The sequence below is a fragment of the Anomalospiza imberbis genome, chromosome 5 (genome assembly GCF_031753505.1).
Source record: "Anomalospiza imberbis isolate Cuckoo-Finch-1a 21T00152 chromosome 5, ASM3175350v1, whole genome shotgun sequence".
Lineage (NCBI taxonomy): Eukaryota > Metazoa > Chordata > Aves > Passeriformes > Viduidae > Anomalospiza > Anomalospiza imberbis.
The window spans coordinates 1,785,459-1,805,150 of NC_089685.1; the positions used below are offsets into that span (position 1 = coordinate 1,785,459).

The 19,692-nt window shown below is 47.6% G+C and overlaps 1 protein-coding gene and 1 long non-coding RNA gene across 2 annotated transcripts in view; one reads left to right on the forward strand and one right to left on the reverse strand.

Moving 5' to 3' along the window:
* EXOC4 (exocyst complex component 4) overlaps positions 1-19,692 on the reverse strand; it is a 309,715-nt gene that overhangs the window by 42,578 nt on the left and 247,445 nt on the right. The window contains exons 12-13 of the mRNA XM_068189371.1: positions 10,633-10,769; positions 3,010-3,165 (exon numbers count right to left, since the gene is read on the reverse strand). Coding sequence (XP_068045472.1) covers positions 3,010-3,165; positions 10,633-10,769 — 293 coding nt within the window. The remainder of the gene's footprint in view (positions 1-3,009; positions 3,166-10,632; positions 10,770-19,692) is intronic.
* On the forward strand, positions 17,216-19,160 carry LOC137473589 (uncharacterized). The gene is made up of 2 exons (XR_010998875.1): positions 17,216-17,685; positions 17,771-19,160. It is a non-coding gene; the product is annotated as an uncharacterized lncRNA (long non-coding RNA).

Below are 19,692 nucleotides of genomic sequence, written 5' to 3' on the forward strand. Positions count from 1 at the left end.
AATGTGGAATCAGGGACAGAAAATCAGGATTTTCTGTTGTGAATATTTCTGCTATGAACTGAAGGGTGTGTTTTGATATGAGAAATAAAATATCGGTTAGTTTTGTGTTGTAAAATTGTATAAAGACATGAAAGTTAATGACACATGGTATTATTACTAATATTTTTTAAAACTGATTTTTAATTTTTTTTAACAATATTGGTAATATAAGTTGAATCCAAGCTCTTTTCCCACAGCTTTTCCCTCTCCAGGGCAGAGCTGGGAACATCTTTGGGGTTTATCAGCAGCACCTCTGCCTGGGGAATGAACTGTGGGATCCCCTTTCTCCAGAGATTAGGGCAGCCTGTTTCTCACTGTTGTGGTTTGGAATGGGAGGAAATCTAGTTTGTTTTGATTCTTACTACTTTTTTTTCTTTCAGTTACTTTTAATAAAATTTTCTTTATACCCTTTAAAATATTTTAAACCTACTTTACCTTTCTCCTAAATCCTATCTCACAACATGAAGTAAGTACACTAATAGTTAACCAGCACTAAAGCCCACCACACTCATCAGCACATTATTTAGAAAATTTTAAAATTGAAAAAATCTTAAATTAGCAAACCAAAACCACTACACTCACCAAGCCCTGAGCTCCTCTAAAATGCTCCAGCAGGTCCTTCTGGCTGCCCAATCCCACTGGAATATTAATGGGAAACTCTGCTGCTGCCTTCTGACATCTCCTCACTCAGGAGACAGCGAGGGGTTAAGACAACAAAATCAATCTCTGTCCACAGGCAGAGGATTATTTTTTGCAAAGATTTTTTTTTTTTTGTTTGGATTCTTTTTAGTTAAACAAATGAGTTACAGGAAAGTTAGGGAGGGAAGGAAAGCTGGGCGTGGATCTTTTTTGCTGCCACGGGACAAAAACTGTTGGTGAACTTCAAGGATTTGTTTAATTTACCAATATTCATAAAGGGATGCTGCTGGGTAGTTCCACGTCCCAAATTTTCCCAAATTTTATCAGGCTTGAACCTTCTTTTCCAGGAAGGGATGTGTAGTCCTGCCCTGCTAGCCAAGAATTAGGGCCCACGAACACCAAATATTGAAATTTTAAATATCTTAGAGGTGAAATGATAATGAAATGAGCTCTCCCATTCTCTGCTAACCAAGGATTCCACAGGACCTGCTTCCCTTTGGCTCCACTGCAGTGTCCAGGCAGAATTATTCCCAATTCATCAGCAGTGCCAAGAGAAAGAAGCAGCAGCAGCAGTGAAGAAATCATGTTCCTTTGTATTAGGAGAAAAGGCTGGGGAAAGGCTGCTTAAATGGGAAGAGGATGACAAAAAATTGGATGAGCAATTAATTTTATTTTGAAGCTTTCAGGAGGGATCTATTCAACCACCACTCATCCTGGAGGAAGTTTCTAAGCCATCAATGGCTAAATCTGGCCCAGACCAATTATTATGATTTAAATTAATGCTACAGGAGCTTTCACAGGGCACTGGGAGGAACTGGGGCTTAGCAGATGATGCTCTGTGCAAACAGATACCAAGAAAAGATCTTTGTCCTAAAGCCTGGGCTGAAAAAAGCCACGGCACAGAAGCTTTTCCCAGGAAATTCTGTGTGGATGGCTTAATAGGCTTTTCCTAAAGGCTTGCCATTGGAGCTCCTCTGATCCACTGTCACAAAATACTTCAATTAATGGCCAGGAGAATGGAATGAATGCAATAAAATGCATATTAGGATGAAAATGTTGGTTCTTTCAGCATCAGGCTGAGCTCGGCCATCCGTTTTTGCCTGGCCAGGAATTTCTACTCAGCCAGCAGAGCCCATTGGAGCTTTGCTATCCCACACTGATGGATTGGGAATCACAGGGAGAGCCAGGAGGGGCTTCCCAGGTGAGGAAATGAAGGATAAATGTGAAAGCAGGTGAGGACTGAATCCACGAAATTCAACTCAGGGACTGCACAGAGACCTCAAGGGCTCTGCGGCCTCCCCCTGCTCCACTGGGGATGTTTTAAATCCCTGCCCAAGCTGCCAACCCTTCCGTGACCCCACAAATCCCATCCTCTCCAGGCTGCATCCTCCCTGTCACGGGGCTTCCAGGCAGGGAAAGAGGAAAATGACAATCTGGGCAAATTAGACTTGTTATTTTCAACAGCTTCTCCTCCTCCTCCTCCTCCAGTTTCACAGCCAAGTGCCAATCAAGGAAGTGATGAATAGGGATGGGGATGTGCAGGCTTTGGAATCTCACAGGAGCTGAGCCATTCCCAGCAAGCAGGGGAAGGGAGTCTGCCTCCTTCCAGGCTTTCACTGGCATGAAAGGTAGGAACAACCTGGTTTGGGCACAGAGAGTTGTCTCCAAAAGAATTCCTGCTGGAAATATTGGAATTTTTCATTTGCTCCCCTTAGTTCCTGGAGTTGGGATGGAGGGGAAACTCCACCATGGTCATGGCTCAAATTAAAAATTCCTTTGACAGCACTGATTTTGGGAATTCCTGCCCAGTACAACCAGCTGGCCCCTCCTTCAGGTCAGAAAATGCTGCTCCCTTCATCACATGGGTGATCAGAGCAGCACCAACCAGCAGGACAAGGATTTGCCTGGATTCAAAACAATCCTTTCCTTCTCCAATCTCAGGCACTTCCCTGACTTGGATCACAAAGACAACTCCAAATGGCTTTGTCTGAACAACAGAGCGAGCAGAAATTGCACCAGGAGAAGCTCAGGTTGGATACTTGGAAGATTTCTTCCCCCAAAAGGCCGCCCAGGGCAGGGGTGGAGTCCCCAGCCCTGGAGGGATTGCAAAGCCATGTGGATGTGGCACCTGGGGACACGGCCAGTGGTGGCCTTGGCAGGGCTGGGAATGGTTGGACTTGATGATCTACAAAGTCTTTCCCATTTCCCAGATGATTCCATGATTCTCCTCGCACCTGTGGACACGACAGCTACGAAACCACCGTAAATCTGTTCCTACTTTTTGCTGCCGCTCTCCTTGAAACCCTTTCACACCTTCCCACAATATTTTACCTTATGAAATCCTCCTCCTCCTCTCTCTTGGGCCTCAGCTGCTTGGGCTGAGCCATGTTGCTCCAGTTGGGCAGGGATTTCAGGAGCCTGCTGATATCGTCGTCCTTGGCCCAGGACGCGCTGATCACCAGCTTCTCATCCGACTGCACGATGGTCCTGCAGGGAAAGAGGCAACAACACCTCAGAGAGGAGCAAATCCTGCTTTTTGGGCCACTTTTCATTTCATTCTGTCTTATTTGTTACATTCCATATCACACAAATGGGGATTGAGCAGTGAGGAAAGGATCCAGAGAGGAATTCCACACACGGAGGGGACAGCGAGGCGGGTGGACAGGGTAGGGAATCCCCTTAAACACACAACTCCTGATGGACTTTGAGACATTTTTAAATGGGAAAAGGGCCATTTTCCTAAATTCTCCAACTCTGGGAATTCAGTTTGGCACCCAGCTGGAGGAGGTCACCCTGCACTGGTGTTTCCATGGATCGTTTTCCTCTGGAATGTCAGTGGAGCTCAGCAGCCTCTGCCCATGGTGGGGTCACTGCAAGGTGGGACTAGCCCAGAACACCTGGCTGGAAGCCACCACCTCCCCCCACAGCTGGCCCAGCCTGGGGACCAGGGGTGAAGCAAGGAAGGGGAATGAAGGGTCCAGGATCTTCTTTCCAAGTCATCCAAAGCATCTCCAGATGGAGATTCCACCTAAATCCTATGTGGGAAACTGAGTCAGGGATTACACTGGGTTCCAATTGGGAAGAATTTCCCTGTTTCACGTTTTTGGCAGGGTAACTGATCTGAATTCCTGACTGGGAATTTCAGGAGACAAACTGGATGCTGTATTTGGAGGAGCCAATCCAGGACCTTAAAGATTCTCATTTCCACCCCGTGCCATGGGCAGGGACACCTCCCACTGTCCCAGGCTGCTCCAAGTCCTGTCCAGCCTGGCCTTGGGCATTTTCAGGGATGCAGGGACAGCCCCAGCTGCTCTGGCAATCCCAGCCCAGCCAGGAATTCCTAATTCCCAAGATCCCATCCATCCCTGCCCTCTGACAGTGGGAGCCATTCCCTGTGTCCTGTCCCTGCAGGCCTTGTCCCCAGTCCCTCTGCAGCTCTCCTGGAGCCCCTTCAGGCCCTGGAATGTGCTGGAAGCTCTCCCTGAATCCTTCTCCTCTCCAGGTGAACATTCCCAGCTCTTCCAAGCTGGCTCCAGGCTGGAATGGACTGAGCCAACAGAGACACTCCCACAGCCCAGCACCCCGACACGGACGTGGCAGAGCCATTCCAGCCACACTCTCCCGGATCCAGGCTGGAATGCTGGGGCAGAGATGAGGTGTCAGCAGCATTCAGGTGCTGATTTGGGGAATAAATAGAAATAAAAACAACAACACCCCGAGCAGCCGCGCTTTGCAAAGGAAAACAGCAAGAAAGGCACCGAGACAGGAGCCAGCTCTGATCCATCCCGGAGAGAACAGCTCATTTCTCATCCCACCCTTTCCCCATCCTCCAGGAAAACAAGCTCAGCTCAGGAACCACACAGGATTTGTGAAAACGAATTTGTCACATGCACTTACAAACAAATTTTCATTCCCTTCAAGTTTCACGTTCAATCTGTCACACACAAAAGGCTGAGCTTTGTTTCCAGCCACACAAGACCTCGGCGTCAACATTCCCATTTGGCCTTCTGCTGCTGGGAGGGAGTTGGTGTTTTTCCACTCAGGGGAAAAAAAAAAAATTAAAAAAAAAGGTCTTTTATTTTTCACCCTGGTGAAAACTGAGGGGAATAAAAGAGCTCCACCAGCAGCTCTGACATCTGGGATGGAAAAAGGGGATTTGATGATATCTGGGCATTGCTGTGCCAAGGCAAGACAACTGTTCCAGGGAACACATCAGCCAGGGCTTTGTCCTCTGCACATTTAATAGACTGCAGTAATACTCTCCTTCCCTTGGGAGTCTATTTCACACTTGAACAAATCCAACTCTTGGATAAAAAAACTCCTGATACCGAGCTCGTGTTTTATTTTCCTCCATTTCATCCCATTACTCCCTGTTATTTCCCCTTTCAGCTCAGTTCTCTCCATGTCCACTGTTTGCTCTCTTCAATTATTTCCAGCCTTATCATGGCCCTTCAGACACCCACGACTCCAAGGCACCTTTGGGAGTGTCCTGATGGAGATACACACAGCCACCTCTCTGTTTTATGATCCTTATTATCCTCAATATCCCAATTGTTTGTGGAGTCAGTGCTGGGGAGGGGACGGGGGACGATGTTGGGATGCTCTGACAAGCTCCAAACCCAGCCTGCTTTTCCTTTTCCGGGGTCAGACTTTTCCAAGAGCCTAATCCACAATTCCTGCATTCCTCACCTTCTGGTGCTACCCATGGGTCCAGGAATCCTGGAATGGTTTGGGTTGGAAGGGACCTTAAAGCCCATCCAGATCCACCCCTGCCATGGGCAGGAACACCTCCCATTGTCCCTGGATGCTCCTAGCCCTGTCCAACCTGGCCATGGACACTGGCAGGGATCCAGGGGAGTCCATGGACAAGATCCATGGATCCACTGAAATCAGCAAGCTCCAAAGTAATCCATGGAACAGCCCCAGCCCTGCCTGGATCCCTTGGAATTGCATCCTCACTCTTTCCCAGGGCTCCACAGCCTCCTGATTTTTACTGGTGTTGGTTTTACGCCAACCCTCATCAAGAAGATGCTGAAGGGGGTGGAACATCCCCGATGGACAACCAGCTTTTCCCAACTCCTTTTTCCCACATTTTCTTCCCAGCTTCCCAGCCAGTGTTCCCCCTCTGAACCTTCAGTCAGTGTCCGTCCAATTTGTGTCCTTGAGCGAATTATCCCAGGACAGGGTGACATCTTTTAGTACAGCTCAAAACTCTTCCTTTCACCCCCACTCCCCTAATCCCAAACTCCTCCGTAATTTTTCCTGCTGCTGCTATAGGGAGCTGACCTTGGCAGGATCCAGGTGCCCACCAAGCTGCTCCATCCTCCTCAGAGGACAGAGGGAGGAAAAACGATGGAAAAAAACCCCTTTTATTGTGGAGCAGACATCTTAAAATATGGAATATCAGTCTGGAACAGCTGTCCTGGATATGTCTTTCCCAAAATCTTTCCCATTCCCAGTCTGCTGGTGAGGGAGAGACAGCCTTGATGCTGTGGCCAAAATCCTGGTGTGTGTCACACCTTCCCAGGTACCAATCCTGCACTCTGAGGAATCATTTCTCTTATGGGAAATAACATGGGAATATCCCTGGACACAGCTGGGGGGGCCTTGGCTTTCCAGCAGGAAACATCTGGAAGTCACAGGGGCTAAGTGGGCTCCTCTGCCTTGTGCCAGGTGGATTTTTGGATGATTTTTCCCTCTTCCCACGGCCAGGGTGATGTTTCCATGCTGAGCTCATGCTGCCAAGGGTTAAAAAGCAGCTGGGCCAGGCACCCACAGCCTGAGGGGACACCTTTGCCCCAAAAAGGGTCAAAAAGGCAACTTAAACCCCAAAAGGTCATGCAAGGAGGGGAAGATACCACTAAAAAGCAGCAAAATGAGTGGTAAAAGCATTTCCCAGGGAATCAAAAATTCCTGTTTTGCTGCCCCATTTTGGATGAATGAATCTGCTCTTTCTCAATAAAAAGGGGGCTTAGATTTATTTTGCCTGGCTGGAGAGCAGGAGGGGTTTCTTCTCTTCACCATTTTGAGCGATCCAGGCCCAGTTATTTCCCATTTTTCCCCCCCAAATTTAGCTGAGAGAGTTCAGCCAAAGGAGGTTGGTCACAAGAAGCTGCCTCCAAAGAGGGAGCTGAGCACCTCCAGAGGATTTAATCACTTCTTGAACTCTCTGAACCACATTTTGGTGATCCCCATTTCTTTTTAAGACTAAGAAGACTCATCTGGGCGAGGGATTCAGAGCCTTCAGAGAGGTTCAAAAATGAACAAGGTGAGGATGAAGATGGGGAAGAAGGGGGTGGACACACAAGACAGAGCTTAGAGTGGACAGCAAAATAGAAGTGTGCAACTTCAGCGTGGACATGAATAATATTGGCAAATTTGTGCAGAAAAACATGGAAAGAGATGAATTTTTGTATTTGAGGCAGCAAATTTTGCTGGAGAAGGGTGTTGGCAGAGGATTAAAAAGAAGGGCTCATGTTAAGGGCAGCAACTGTGAACTGGGCAGGTTTCTCCTTTCAGTATCTCCAAAAATCCCACAAAAACGGTTTTATACTCAGGTTTTCAACATAAAATTGTTTTAAACTTCGGAGTTGAGCTGCTCTCCTGGAAATCTGCTGGAGACGGGGGTTGGACACGACTGGGAAGTGCTGCCAGCACGGCAGGAGGTTTGGGGGCTCCATCTCCCTGTTTTATTTGCGTTTTCAGCCCCAGCCTCTCATCAATTAGTCAGAAATCAGAGCTGACGTTTGTAAACAGTTTGGGTGGCAAACTGGAATGGGAATTTTGGACAAAAATGCGATTTGCAGGAGGCACCTCACCTACGCTGAACTCCCAAAATTCATCATCAATTAACACACGAGAGCTGCTATTTATAGGAACATCCAATCCCATCCAGCCCCCTTAGGTTTGATATTTTTCTTTTTAAATCCCTGGAAAACACGAGCCAAAGGGAGCTCAGACATGAACAATCTCAGCTGTGCATTTCCCAGTGCTGACGTCCTTCCCGAGCTGTTCCCGCAGAGAACTCCGGATCAAATCCTGCCTGGAGGAGCCTCCCTTTGGATGCTTTTCACCCACATTTGCTCACATTCCCCCTGAAGGAACGAATCCTACAAAAACACCTCTCTGCCTTCCCAAATTCTCACTCTTTGCCATCCCAAGAGCAGCCCATGCTCCGCCAGCTTTGCCATGTGGGATTGACTCCCAGCTCCAAGGAGTTCATCCTGATTTTAAGGAGCTGTAAAAAATCCTGACTCCACCAACTTTGCCAACACCAGGATTTATCCCTCCCAACACCTCAGGGAAAACCCTGGAGCAAAGGGCAGGGCTGTGTGGAGCCCAGATCCCTGCAGAGGGCATAACATCCCTGCGGATGGAAGCAGGAAGGCCGGGAGCTGCTCCGCTCCCCTGCATTCCCGGGAATGGATACGGATTTCTATTTCAGTCCTTTGCCAGCAGCAAAACAAGAACGTTTCCTGTTTTTTCCTCTCACTGCAATCAGGAGATGGCCAAATTAGCGTTGTCCTAATTAGCCCTCAGCAGGTGCCAAAGCCAGGAATGGCAAAGGAAGGAAGGAAGGACCGCCAAGTTCAAGCCAAACAAATCAAATCCATTGTCTGGCTCCAGGCAGGGAAGTTTTGGGTGAAAAAGGAATATTTTGGACAATGGCACAAGAGCAGTTCTCGATTTAGGGGGGTGTTCAAGCAAAGTTCAGCCTCTGCTCACTGCTGTTGTTAATAATAATACTAATGATGATGATGATGAGCCCATTTGCCGGATGAAGTTTTTCCTGAATAAAATCAGGCAATGGGAAGTAATTTCTTGGTCAGGAAGCACAAGGGCATTTTCAGGCTCAATAGCCACGGAGGGGATGATGTAGAGCAGCTATTCCAGCCCGCATTCCTGCAGCATCTTGTAGTGGTTTTTAATGGAATTACTTATCCCCATGGGACAGGGCATGATCCTGGTTTTCCTGTCCAGGAGGGCCATTTTACAGATGGATAACTGGGATGCCCTTAGAAGTTATTGATATGTGCCCAGGAAATCACTGATAAATCAAGTACTTGAAGGGTTTAAACCCAAACACGTCCACAGCCAGTGGGATTGTGCTGCCTTGATCTTCTGTGCTCCGGTTGGGGAATGTTAGGGGTGGATCATCCCAAAATGCCAGTGGGACAAGGACAGAGCATTTGGTCACTCCCTGTCAGTTTACAGAATTGATTTGGGAGACTTTCACCAAACGCAGTGTGTGGATTCATGTGGTTACTGATTCCTAAAATCACCAAATCATTTAGGTTGGAAAAGGCCTCTGGGATGGAATCCAACCATTCCCAGCACTGCAAAGGCCACCCATGTCCCCAGGTGTCACATCCACAGGGCTTTAAATCCCCCCAGGGACAGGGACTCCACCCTTGCCCTGGGCAGCTCCTTCCAATGCCTGACCAATGTTTCAGGGAAGAAATTTTTCCTAATATCCAGTCCAAACCTCTCCTACTGCAACTTAGGGCTATTTCCTCCCATCTTGAAATTCCTAAGTTGCCATGAGACCTGAATACCCAAATCTCAATGGAATTAATTCAAATAAATCTGAATTCCTTGCAAATGTTCAAACGAAGAATCTGAATTACTTTACCAGAGAGCAAAAGTCACATTCAGCCATTTATTTTTAAAGATGACATTTTAGACTCTCAGTGGCCAACTTGAGGTCACCTTTTATCATGGAATTCTGGAATGGTTTGGGTTGGAAGTGACCATCCACTTCTACCCCCTGCCATGGCAGGGACACCTTCCACTGTCCCAAGGTGATCCAAGCCCTGTCCAACCTGGCCTTGGACAATTCCAGGGATCCAGGGGCAGCCCCAGCTGCTCTGGCAATTCCAGCCCAGCCAGAAATTCCTAATTCCCAAGATCCCATCCATCCCTGCCCTCTGGCAGTGGGAGCCATTCCCTGTGTCCTGTCCCTGCAGGCCTTGTCCCCAGTCCCTCTGCAGCTCTTCTGGAGCTCCTTTAGGGCCTGGAAGGTCTCATCCTGCCTGACTAAGGGAAGAACTGGAGTAATTTCTAAGCTCTACCACTACTGCCATCCACATCTCAAGACCCTACACCACGCTGTGATGTGGATAAATCCACTGGGAAACCACAACTCCCCACAATTCCACTGACCATTATTCCAGCTTTTTTATCCCTAGAAGGAAACACCCCTGACCACTCCTGACCACTGCTGGCAGAAGTGGGGGTGTGTATTCTATTCCTATCTGATGGGGCAGTTCTCTGCTGCTCCTGGGGCAGTTTTCTTTATCTCTCCCACACCCAATCCTCCCTCCAGGAGATCTCTTCTCTTCATGGCCACTGAGTGTCCCTGCAGGGCTGAGAAAATTCCATCATCCCATGGGGAGATGCTCCACCCAGGGGAGGAGCCAAGCATTCCTACCTGGATCCAATCTGACTCCTGCAACACCACAGCAGCCTTTGCCCACTGCATTGCCAGAGGAGCAGCTTTCTTCTCCACTGCATTCCCAGAGGGAGCCCAGGCCCATCTCCAGCAGCCCTGGAGCTTCAGAGGAAAGCTCCAGCCTTGTCCAGGATCCCTGCTCCAGCAGAAGCACAGCTGGCACTGCAGGAGGGCTGAGCCACCATGGGATGGGACTGCTGCCACCTCCCTGACCCACAGGGGGTCAGCTCTGTTCTGACTCTGGCAGTGGGTTGTTTTCTGTTTTGTACTATTGCATTTGTATTTTTAATTTTCCTAGCAAAGAACTGTTATTCCTATTCCCATATCTTTGCCTGAGAGCCCCTTAATTTCAAAATTACAACAATTCAGAGGGAGGGGGTTTGCCTTTTCCATTTCAGGGGAGGCTCCTGCCTTCCTGAGCAGACACCTGTCTGTTCAAACCAAGACAACAGCCAAGCCCAAAGAGCAGCCATTCCCCCCTGGGCTGTTGTCCTGGGCTGTACCTGTAGGCCAGGGTGCAGGTGTCCTTGTACTCCTGCAGCTTCACGCACACCATGTTGAGGAACTGGTCCGAGTAGGCGCTCAGGTCATGCATGAGGTCCATCAGGTCCTGCACAGTCTTCTCCACGATCACCGTGCTCTGGGGAGGGGACAAAACCCAGGTGTGAGCAGCAGCTCAGTGAAGCTTTATCTCAGCCCTCTCCTGCTTTGCTAATTGTTGTCACAAAGGTGCAGCTGATGCTCTGCCAGCGGCTCCCGCGAGGCTGAACAAATGAGGGAAAGGAAAAAACTGGGCAAGGAAAGGAGGAAAGTGGTTTAAGGGTTTGAATATCAGCTCGGGAATTTTGGGTTTCTGAGCCACTTCCTGAAGTTCACCAAGTCTTTCCTTCATTAGGTGAAACCTCAAAAGGCAAAAGTGATTTTTAGAGGTACACACAGTGCAAAGTGCTGCTCCATATCCTACATATCCTGGAATTACTGAGGTTGGAAGAGACTTCCCAGACCATCCAGTTCAAGCTTTGATCAATCCTCACCTTGCCACCACAAACAGAGCCCACAGTGACACTAAAACACCCAATGAGCAGGTTTGGTTTCCTCCAGCCTGCAGGAGGTATCATATATCCAACAATGTCCAAGATTTCTACTGCTCCATAGGAATTCTGGGATTTCTGAGGCCCTCTCAAGGTGACTTGGCACAGTTTGTATTTATTTTGCCCACTGTGTTTGATTTTGTTGCTGCAAACAAGACAGAGGGGAGGTCACAGAAGTCCCAGGTTGATATAAATCGAATTATTAATGGTCTCAGTAGAGTGAAGGGTTATTCCTGAACTGCAGAAAAGGCAAAGGAAGATACTGAAGCATTTGGGAACCCTGGCTGATTTGAGAAATTCTGGACTCAAATTATATGGGAGAATCCCAGGGATTTGGAAAGAGTCCCCCTTCCTGTGTTCATCAGGACATGAGGAGAAGGTGGTGACTCACAGCAAAATCTCATCAACCCCCACACGGCCACCTCTGCCACACCCCCACCAGCCCAGCTTCCACCTCTCCACTGATTTCCCTATTACAGCGTGGCAGCATCGTCCTGATCCCTGATCCTACTCCTCCAAAGCAACCCCTGAGGGACAGGAACTGATCCTGCTCTGCTCCCTGTCCCTGACTTGGTTTAAAAGCACCTTCCAACCCCGTTCTCTTTGGGAACTCTCACGAATCCTTGGGATAGGGGGTTCCCTGAGGGCTCAGGCACCACCTGTGCTGTTCCTGGGATATTCCTGGCTCCCAACTGCACTTGGAGAAGAAAAGATCATCCCATTCCATGCCATCCATGGCAGGGACACCTCCCACTGTCCCAGGCTGCTCCAGCCCCAGGGTCCAGCCTGGCCTTGGACACTTCCAGGGATCCAGGGGCAGCCCCAGCTGCTCTGGCAATTCCAGCCCAGCCAGGAATTCCTAATTCCCAAGATCCCATCCATCCCTGCCCTCTGGCAGTGGGAGCCATTCCCTGTGTCCTGTCCCTGCAGGCCTTGTCCCCAGTCCCTCTGCAGCTCTCCTGGAGCCCCTTTGGGCCCTGGAATGTGCTGGAAGCTCTCCCTGGAGCCTTCCCTTCTCCAGGTGAGCACCCCCAGCTCTCCCAGGCTGGCTCAGAGCAGAGGGGTCCAGCCCTGCAGCAGCTCCATGGATTCCTCTGGATTTGCTCCTGGTCCTTCTGCTGTGTCCCCAGGACTGAAGCAGCTCTGCAGGTGGGGTCTCACCTGAGCAGAGCCTGATGTGGTTTGAGATTAAAGGCATGCCCACGATGGGCTGAGAAACGTGCTGAGGGATTAAAGTCACCACTGACTCCTCAGGAATAAAAAGAAGAAAATCCTCCTTTGCTCATGTAGCAACACAGAAGACAAAAGCAATTCCTTTTTGTGTGGATAATCAGATTTTTCCTTTTCCAGGGTGGGGTTTCCAGCAGATCCATGGAATCAACTGATCCCCTGCAGGATCTTCCCAGGAGCAGGATCTGTCCTGCCAGGGATCCTCCTGTGAACCCTCCTAGGGTGGACACAAAACCACACGAGGAGGAATCACACCTGGCCTCGATCCAGCTCATTTCAATTTCTTTTTGTAACTCAGCATTTGGAAAAAAAAACCAACAACCTAAAAACCCACGAGTGGCTGTTAATACAGAAAGTGTTGTGGGGTTTATGGAGTTTTCCCCACTCATTTTCCTCAACAACATTAAAATTCCAGCAAAGGTCCTGCCGGTGTCTGGATTTTAGAATAAAACCTATTGATGTAAAGGGAACACAAAGCTACTTGAATGATTAAAAAAAAATAATAAAAAAAGGGAGAAGAAAGGGGATTACCATATGAAAGAAGACGCTGCCAGATACGTAATGGCCATTTCCCTGAGACATCTCAACCTTTCCCGAAGCCCTGCTGCCACCTCTGCAGGTGTCCCTGGGGACACCCTGTCTGAGGAGACATTTGGGACAGCTGGATTCGTTAGCTGGGCCAGCCTTGGAGCATCTGAAAGTCCCCAAAATGAAAGGCAGCTCACACATTAGCCCAGAGCCACAATCCCGTTGCCTCTGCCCCATCTGGATTCGTTAACAGCAAATGGATGTGATCAAAGCTTAATTTTATGGCGAGGCACTTCAATGGAGCCTGTTAAAAAAAAAAAACCCACACTAACAAGGAAACTCATCCCGGGAACAATTTCCAGCCCCTCACACCTGAATCCCAACGCCACGCCGAGGGGATGGTTCATTACTCCTCCAGCAAGGTTTTCAAAGAGGCTGAAGGCTGCTAAAAATAAAAAGAAATTCCTCCCGACGCCCTCCTGTCCCTCAGCTGTGGTTGGGGATGAGGATAAAACAGAGAGCACCGCTGGTTATTAACACTGTGGGGTTTGTCTTTAATGGGTTTTGCAAACATTTGCCATTATCCCTTGATTTGCTCCTTATTCCCAGCTGGGCTGGAGCTTCTGGCGATGCAAAGCAGCTCCAGGGCAGGCAGAATTCCTGCTCTGACTGCAGGGTGGCACAGAACAAGCAGATATTACACCAGCAATACATGGCATTTATATATTCCATATTATGTATTCCATATTATCTATGGATATATATATAAATTCCATAAGTATTCTGGAGATATTATTCCAGCCATTCCTTTGGGACTTCAGTATTCCAGCCATTCCTTTGGGATTTCAGTATTCCAGCCATTCCTTTGGGACTTCAGTATTCCAGCCATTCCTTTGGGATTTCGGTATTCCAGCCATTCCTTTGGGATTTCAGTATTCCAGCCATTCCTTTGGGACTTCAGTATTCCAGCCATTCCTTTGGGATTTCAGTATTCCAGCCATTCCTTTGGGATTTCAGTATTCCAGCCATTCCTTTGGGGTTATTGCCATGTGGAACCCCAGTGAAGAGGGTTAGAAATGACTGGAGGAAGAGAGCTCTGGAGGTAAAACAATGCAGCTGTCTTTTTAAGGGTTCCTTAAAAACACAGTTTCAGGACAATAAAGGTGATTTTCAACGAGTCCTCGGCATGCAGAAATTCAAACCAACAGCTCAAACCTCCAAAACTTTCAGCTTTGCATAAAATCAGAGAACAGTTTGGGCTGGAAGAGACCCTAAAGTCCATCCACTGCCACCCCTGCCACGGGCAGGACACCTTCCACTATCCCAGGTTATTCCAACCCCCGTCCAACCTGGGCTGGGACTTTCCCAAGGATGGGAAGTGCTCAATTTTATTTTCTAGCTCGCTTGTGAGGAGCGCTTGGATTAGGGGAACAATCTTCCCCCTTGATTTTTTTTTTTTTTTTTTTTTCAGAAATCACAGCTTTTCCCATGCCTTGGGAGGGAGAACCTCCATTCCCTCGCTGCATTTCCCTGGGGAATGCAGACAAAAGATGGGAATATCCTGCTCAGAAATGTCTTCACCAAAACACAGCAGATGGAGGAAGAGACCTTGGCACTGGAAAAGTTGTCCATTTTTCCTTGATTATTGCCCATCACAAAATATCTCCTCGAGATGCCTTGGCAGAGGAAAGCACCAGATGAGGGCTGCCTTAAAGGAGAAGAATTATTAAAGCCTGATCTAATTTTTAAGCTGGAGTTTAGCTGACACCTGACGATTTTTAAGCACCAAGCAGAGCCCAGCTGTAATTAAAGCAGGACAGGAAAGAGGGAAAGTTTTCATTTTCAAAGCTCTTCAGTCTCAGTGCTGAGCCACAGCTCTGGATTTGGGACCACTCCCAAGGGACAAAACTTAAATTCCTTAAATACCTACCCAGGTATTTAATAAATAAATATCTAATAAATATCAAGTGCTAATAAATATCAAGTGCTGTAGGTGCCTTGGAGGGCAATGGGAAAGGGAGATAAAAAACTGGGGCTTTTTGCCCAAGTTTCTCCCAAAAATGGAAGAACTCTCACTAAATGAGCAGAGTCAGAGATGGGAATCACTGAAACCTGAAAAGCAGGAGCTAGGTAGCCAGTTTGCCTGGAATTTTGGGATAAATGGGCTGTTTGATGCTCTTTGGTGGCTCTAAAATAGCCAACACCAGCCCTGAGGCCACAGGAGTGGGAATGGGAAGAGTTGGATCCATCAGTGCCCTGGGGAGCCGACCTGGAGCCCTACTCCAGCACCAACACTAAAATAAAAGAGAACAGTAAAACAATAAAATAGGAGTAAAACCAGCCCTGAACCAACTAAATTAATTTATTTTTTTAGCTAACAGAGGGAAAAGGAGTGTATAAATTCCCTCTTCTGATCCGTGGTTATCCCATGTGGAGTGATAACACCATTTTTCCACTTTTCTTCCTGGCACATCCAGGTTTTACAAAGGCCTGGAGTTTTTAGAATGTATCAATTCCATTCAAAGCCGTGTTTAGCAGCAAAATCTCTTTTTACAGTCTCCAATCTGACAGCCTGCTTTCCTCTCGCAGCCTTTTCCCAGGAAAATCCATTACTCCAGTACCAGTTGTGCCCATTACTATGGTTATACTACACCCTACTACAACTTTGCTTCCCAAATACTCCTGACTCCAAGGGATTTTTTTCTTTTTTCAATGCAGGTGATATTTTAATTTTTATGGGATTTATCCTGCAAGGTCCTGAGTGAACTCACCCCATGGATGTGAGCCCAGGATCTGCTGGAATTCTCTCCCTGCTTTAAATGTGATGTTGCAGGAGCCAAATGAGTGCACAAACAAGGTCTTGGATAAATCTTATTTACCTGGCACTGTGTGATCCAGGAAAGCTTTGCTCCAGTGAACTGGAATATTGATGAAAAGCAAAATGTACATTTTTTTTTTTTTTTTTTTTAAAGGAGAACATGAACCATAAAATCTGCTAATTCCTGTATTACTGTGGCCATGCAGAAGAGTTTCCCTCCTCTAAACATCCTATTCAATATTTGGGACACAAAGTTAACATTTCTTGGGGCCAGCCCTGCGCAAGCCCAGCAAATGCAGAACAAATCGGACCCTGTTGAAGCATAGAGAGGAGAGGCTGCCACGAGGGTTTGCAAACTCTGCAAGGATTCAAAAATAAATCAGCAGCTCTGTAATTTCAAATTCAACCCACAGAGCTGAAACACTCTTGGCTTTTCTGGACTATGAGAGGCCAAATCCCAAAGCTGGGGAAGACTGGAGAGGAGGCACAAGGATGGGGTGTGGGTGAAAGGGGATTTTCATCATATTCTTTGTTAAATTGGAGATAAACCTGTGCTCCAGATAGGGCTTCACTGCAAGGAAAAGCTTCCTTAGAAAGATTTCATAGAATCATACATTGGTTTGGGTGGGATGGTGTTGGAACCCTGGCTACTGAGAATTTTAGGTTTTCTGTGCTGAAAGGCACTGACCCCCAAGAGAACACTGCATTGACCTGAGGCCATGGAGAAGCTTCCAAAATGGAATGACAGAACTGGGATTGTGGGTGTGGAGTTTGAATAGAAGTGTGTGACATCACAGGGTGGGAAACTCAGAGTTTAGGGGTTTAGAATACAGTAATATCTATAAAGCAAGATGGAGGTTTTGGGGCAGAGGCTGCTCCTTCTTCTTCACCTCCTTCTCCATGGGTTTGGGTGGTTTTGTGTAACTGGATAAAAAAGTCCACATTGCAGGGCACAGGTGGTTGGTTATTGGGTTAAAAGTGAAAATAATTTAGGTGTCATTTCTTAATTGGACAGTTTATCCTCAAAAGGCCTTGTAGAGAGAGAGATGGAGCTCCATTTTTAGTTTGTAAGAGTGAAGTGCTGTAGACCTCACAGCTTGTGAGACTGTAACGTAGATAAGAACTAATAAACATCTGAGTCTGAACAAGAAATACCATATCACACATTTAATCCCAACCCTTACAAAAAGAAGTTAAGACTCAACAGGAAAGGAGCTTCAGGATCATCCAGTGCCACCCCTGCCATGGCAGGGACACCTCCCACTGTCCCAGGCTGCTCCAGCCCCAGTGTCCAGCCTGGCCCTGGGCATTCCAGGGATCCAGGGGCAGCCCCAGCTGCTCTGGCAATTCCAGCCCAGCCAGGAATTCCTAATTCCCAAGATCCCATCCATCCCTGCCCTCTGGCAGTGGGAGCCATTCCCTGTGTCCTGTCCCTGCAGGCCTTGTCCCCAGTCCCTCTGCAGCTCTCCTGGAGCCCCTTTAGGGGCTAGAATGTGCTGGAAGCTCTCCCTGGAGCCTTCCCTTCTCCAGGTGAGCACTCCCAGTTCTCCCAGCCTGGCTCCATTTCCTCAATTTCCAATTAAACTGAGTCCCTTCATCCAACCTCTCCCTGCATGGATTTTCAGGCAGGACATGGATTTAACCCCTGGGCTGCAGCTCAGCTCTTCCCCACTACCCTCAGTGTGAAGTGTGATGTTCACTCCCATCAACTTCAGTTAGTTTGTCCTGGCAGAAACAAATTTTGCTAGTGTCAAGACAGGAAAATGTGACTGGATAACTCCACATGGAAAGTTTTTCCAAAGAGAAATGCTCCACTCAACTGTTCTTCGTAGCCCTGATGACCTGGACTTGTCTTTCATGACACTTTGATGATATTTGCACAGAAAAAGGTAAAAAAACCCTTTCCTTTGTGACCTCCTGAACACCTGTGACATTGGAATCCTTTCCAAGCTCCTCGTTTTTACTTAATTCCAGACTTCCCAGCCAGCCATGAAGAGATCCAGCAGATGGGAGCTGAAGCTGGATCACAGGAGAGCAGAAATGAGCTCTGTGTCTCTAAATGAACCACAGGAACATCTGGGTGAGCTGGATTCTCCATCTCTCACAGGCTCAAAATCAAGACCAGGTGCTCTCCTGGGAGAGTCACCACATTCCCAATGGAATTATGGACTTCATGAGGAAATTACTGGGTGGAGAAATCACTGGGTGAACTTTGCTGGCAGATCTGGTGAATTTATTCTGATTTTGAACTCAAATTCCACAAGAAAAGACGCCCAAGCTATGCTTAAAAACCCCACTCCAACAAAAGCTCCATCCCAGGAGCTCTGACCCTGGAATATGTAAAAGTGGTGGCATTTTGTCCTCCAGCACCAGCAAAGTCAATCTGTCCACCCAAAACACACCAGAAACTGTTCAAATCTCCTGAATTCCCCACAAAATTCTCAGCACATCAACCCTTAGCCAGCACCCAGGAGCTTCCCAGCATCCCAAAAAGGGGTTGGATCTCAGCAGGATCAAGGTTAAGGTTGGAAAAGACCTCTCAGATCACTGAGTCCAACCATCAGCCATGGCCACCACCAAACCACGTCCTCAGGTGCCACCTCCACACGGTTTTTGAACTCTTCCAGGGATGAAGACTCCATCACTTCCCTGGGCAGCTGTTCCAGTTCTGGACAATCCAAGAATTCCCTGCCAAGGTGCTCTCAATACCTCCAAAAATCCCAGCTGGACTGGAAGTATCCACATGAGGAGATGCCTTTCCATAATCTTCAAACCAATACATCCCTGATCCCAAGCTGGCTCCCAACCCAGCTTCCCAAACTTAAAAAGCAGGGAATAGGAAAATTGTCACTTGTACAAGGATTCTATTTCATTTATTCCCATTTCACGTGCAGTGCAGAGGGGCAGGGAAAGGAAAATTTGGTTGGACACAGGGGGAAGTTTGTGACAGCCCCAACTTCCAGCCCTGACATTATTCCCTCACCTGAGACACCGAAATCCTCCTGGAATGATCCAGCAGCCACAGCATTATCAGGAATATCAGTGCCTTGGCAGGGAGATGGACGGTATAATTTAATTGGTCTTTTGTATCTCTCCCTTCTCTGATCCTGCTGAGTTCTGGAGCTATTATTAAAGGCATTTTTTAAGGTATTTTAATTTACTCCTCCAAATGGATTCCCATCCATTCACTCCCACCAAGTGAATGTTGTCAGGGACATTAGTGAGGTGATAAAATAGCTGCAGCTTCCCGCTGCTTTTAATGTGTTACATCCACCAGAAAAGTCATTAGCTCTTAGCCTTTAATACACCCTCTGCACTGCTGCAGAACTGTTTATCACTTAGAAGTGCCAGCACAGGCCAGGCTCTCCCTTTATTAATCAATATACATTTGTGCAGGGTAAAGGGACTCACAGCCAATGATTCCCAGCCTGGTTTGTGCTGTAGGAGCTGAAAAAAAAAAACATCCCTGACATTTTCACCCCCATCCCTGAATATTCCTAGAAGTGGCTTTTACTCGGGCTTTTTTACACAACTCCCCCAATTACAGGTGAGCTGGTGGCAAGGTGACAAATTTATTTCACCAGTGGTGAGTGGCAGCTTTCCCTCTCCTTTGTCATCCCTGCTCTAGAACATCATTAGCAGCTGCAGCACGGCACAAATGGAACGTGGAGCGCGGAATTAATGATGCTCGGGAGCAGAGCCGTCTGTTTGGGAGCTCGTTTTTAATAAATGTTTTCATACAGCTGGCCCAGTTTGGAGAATAAAACCCCTCCGTGGTATTTTTTATGTGCTCTGAGATCTATTTTTTTTCATTTTCACAGTCTCGAAACCCCAGTATTTAAAATATATTTATCTATTAAAAATGTCTTGCTGGAGATGGTGGATATGAATGCTCA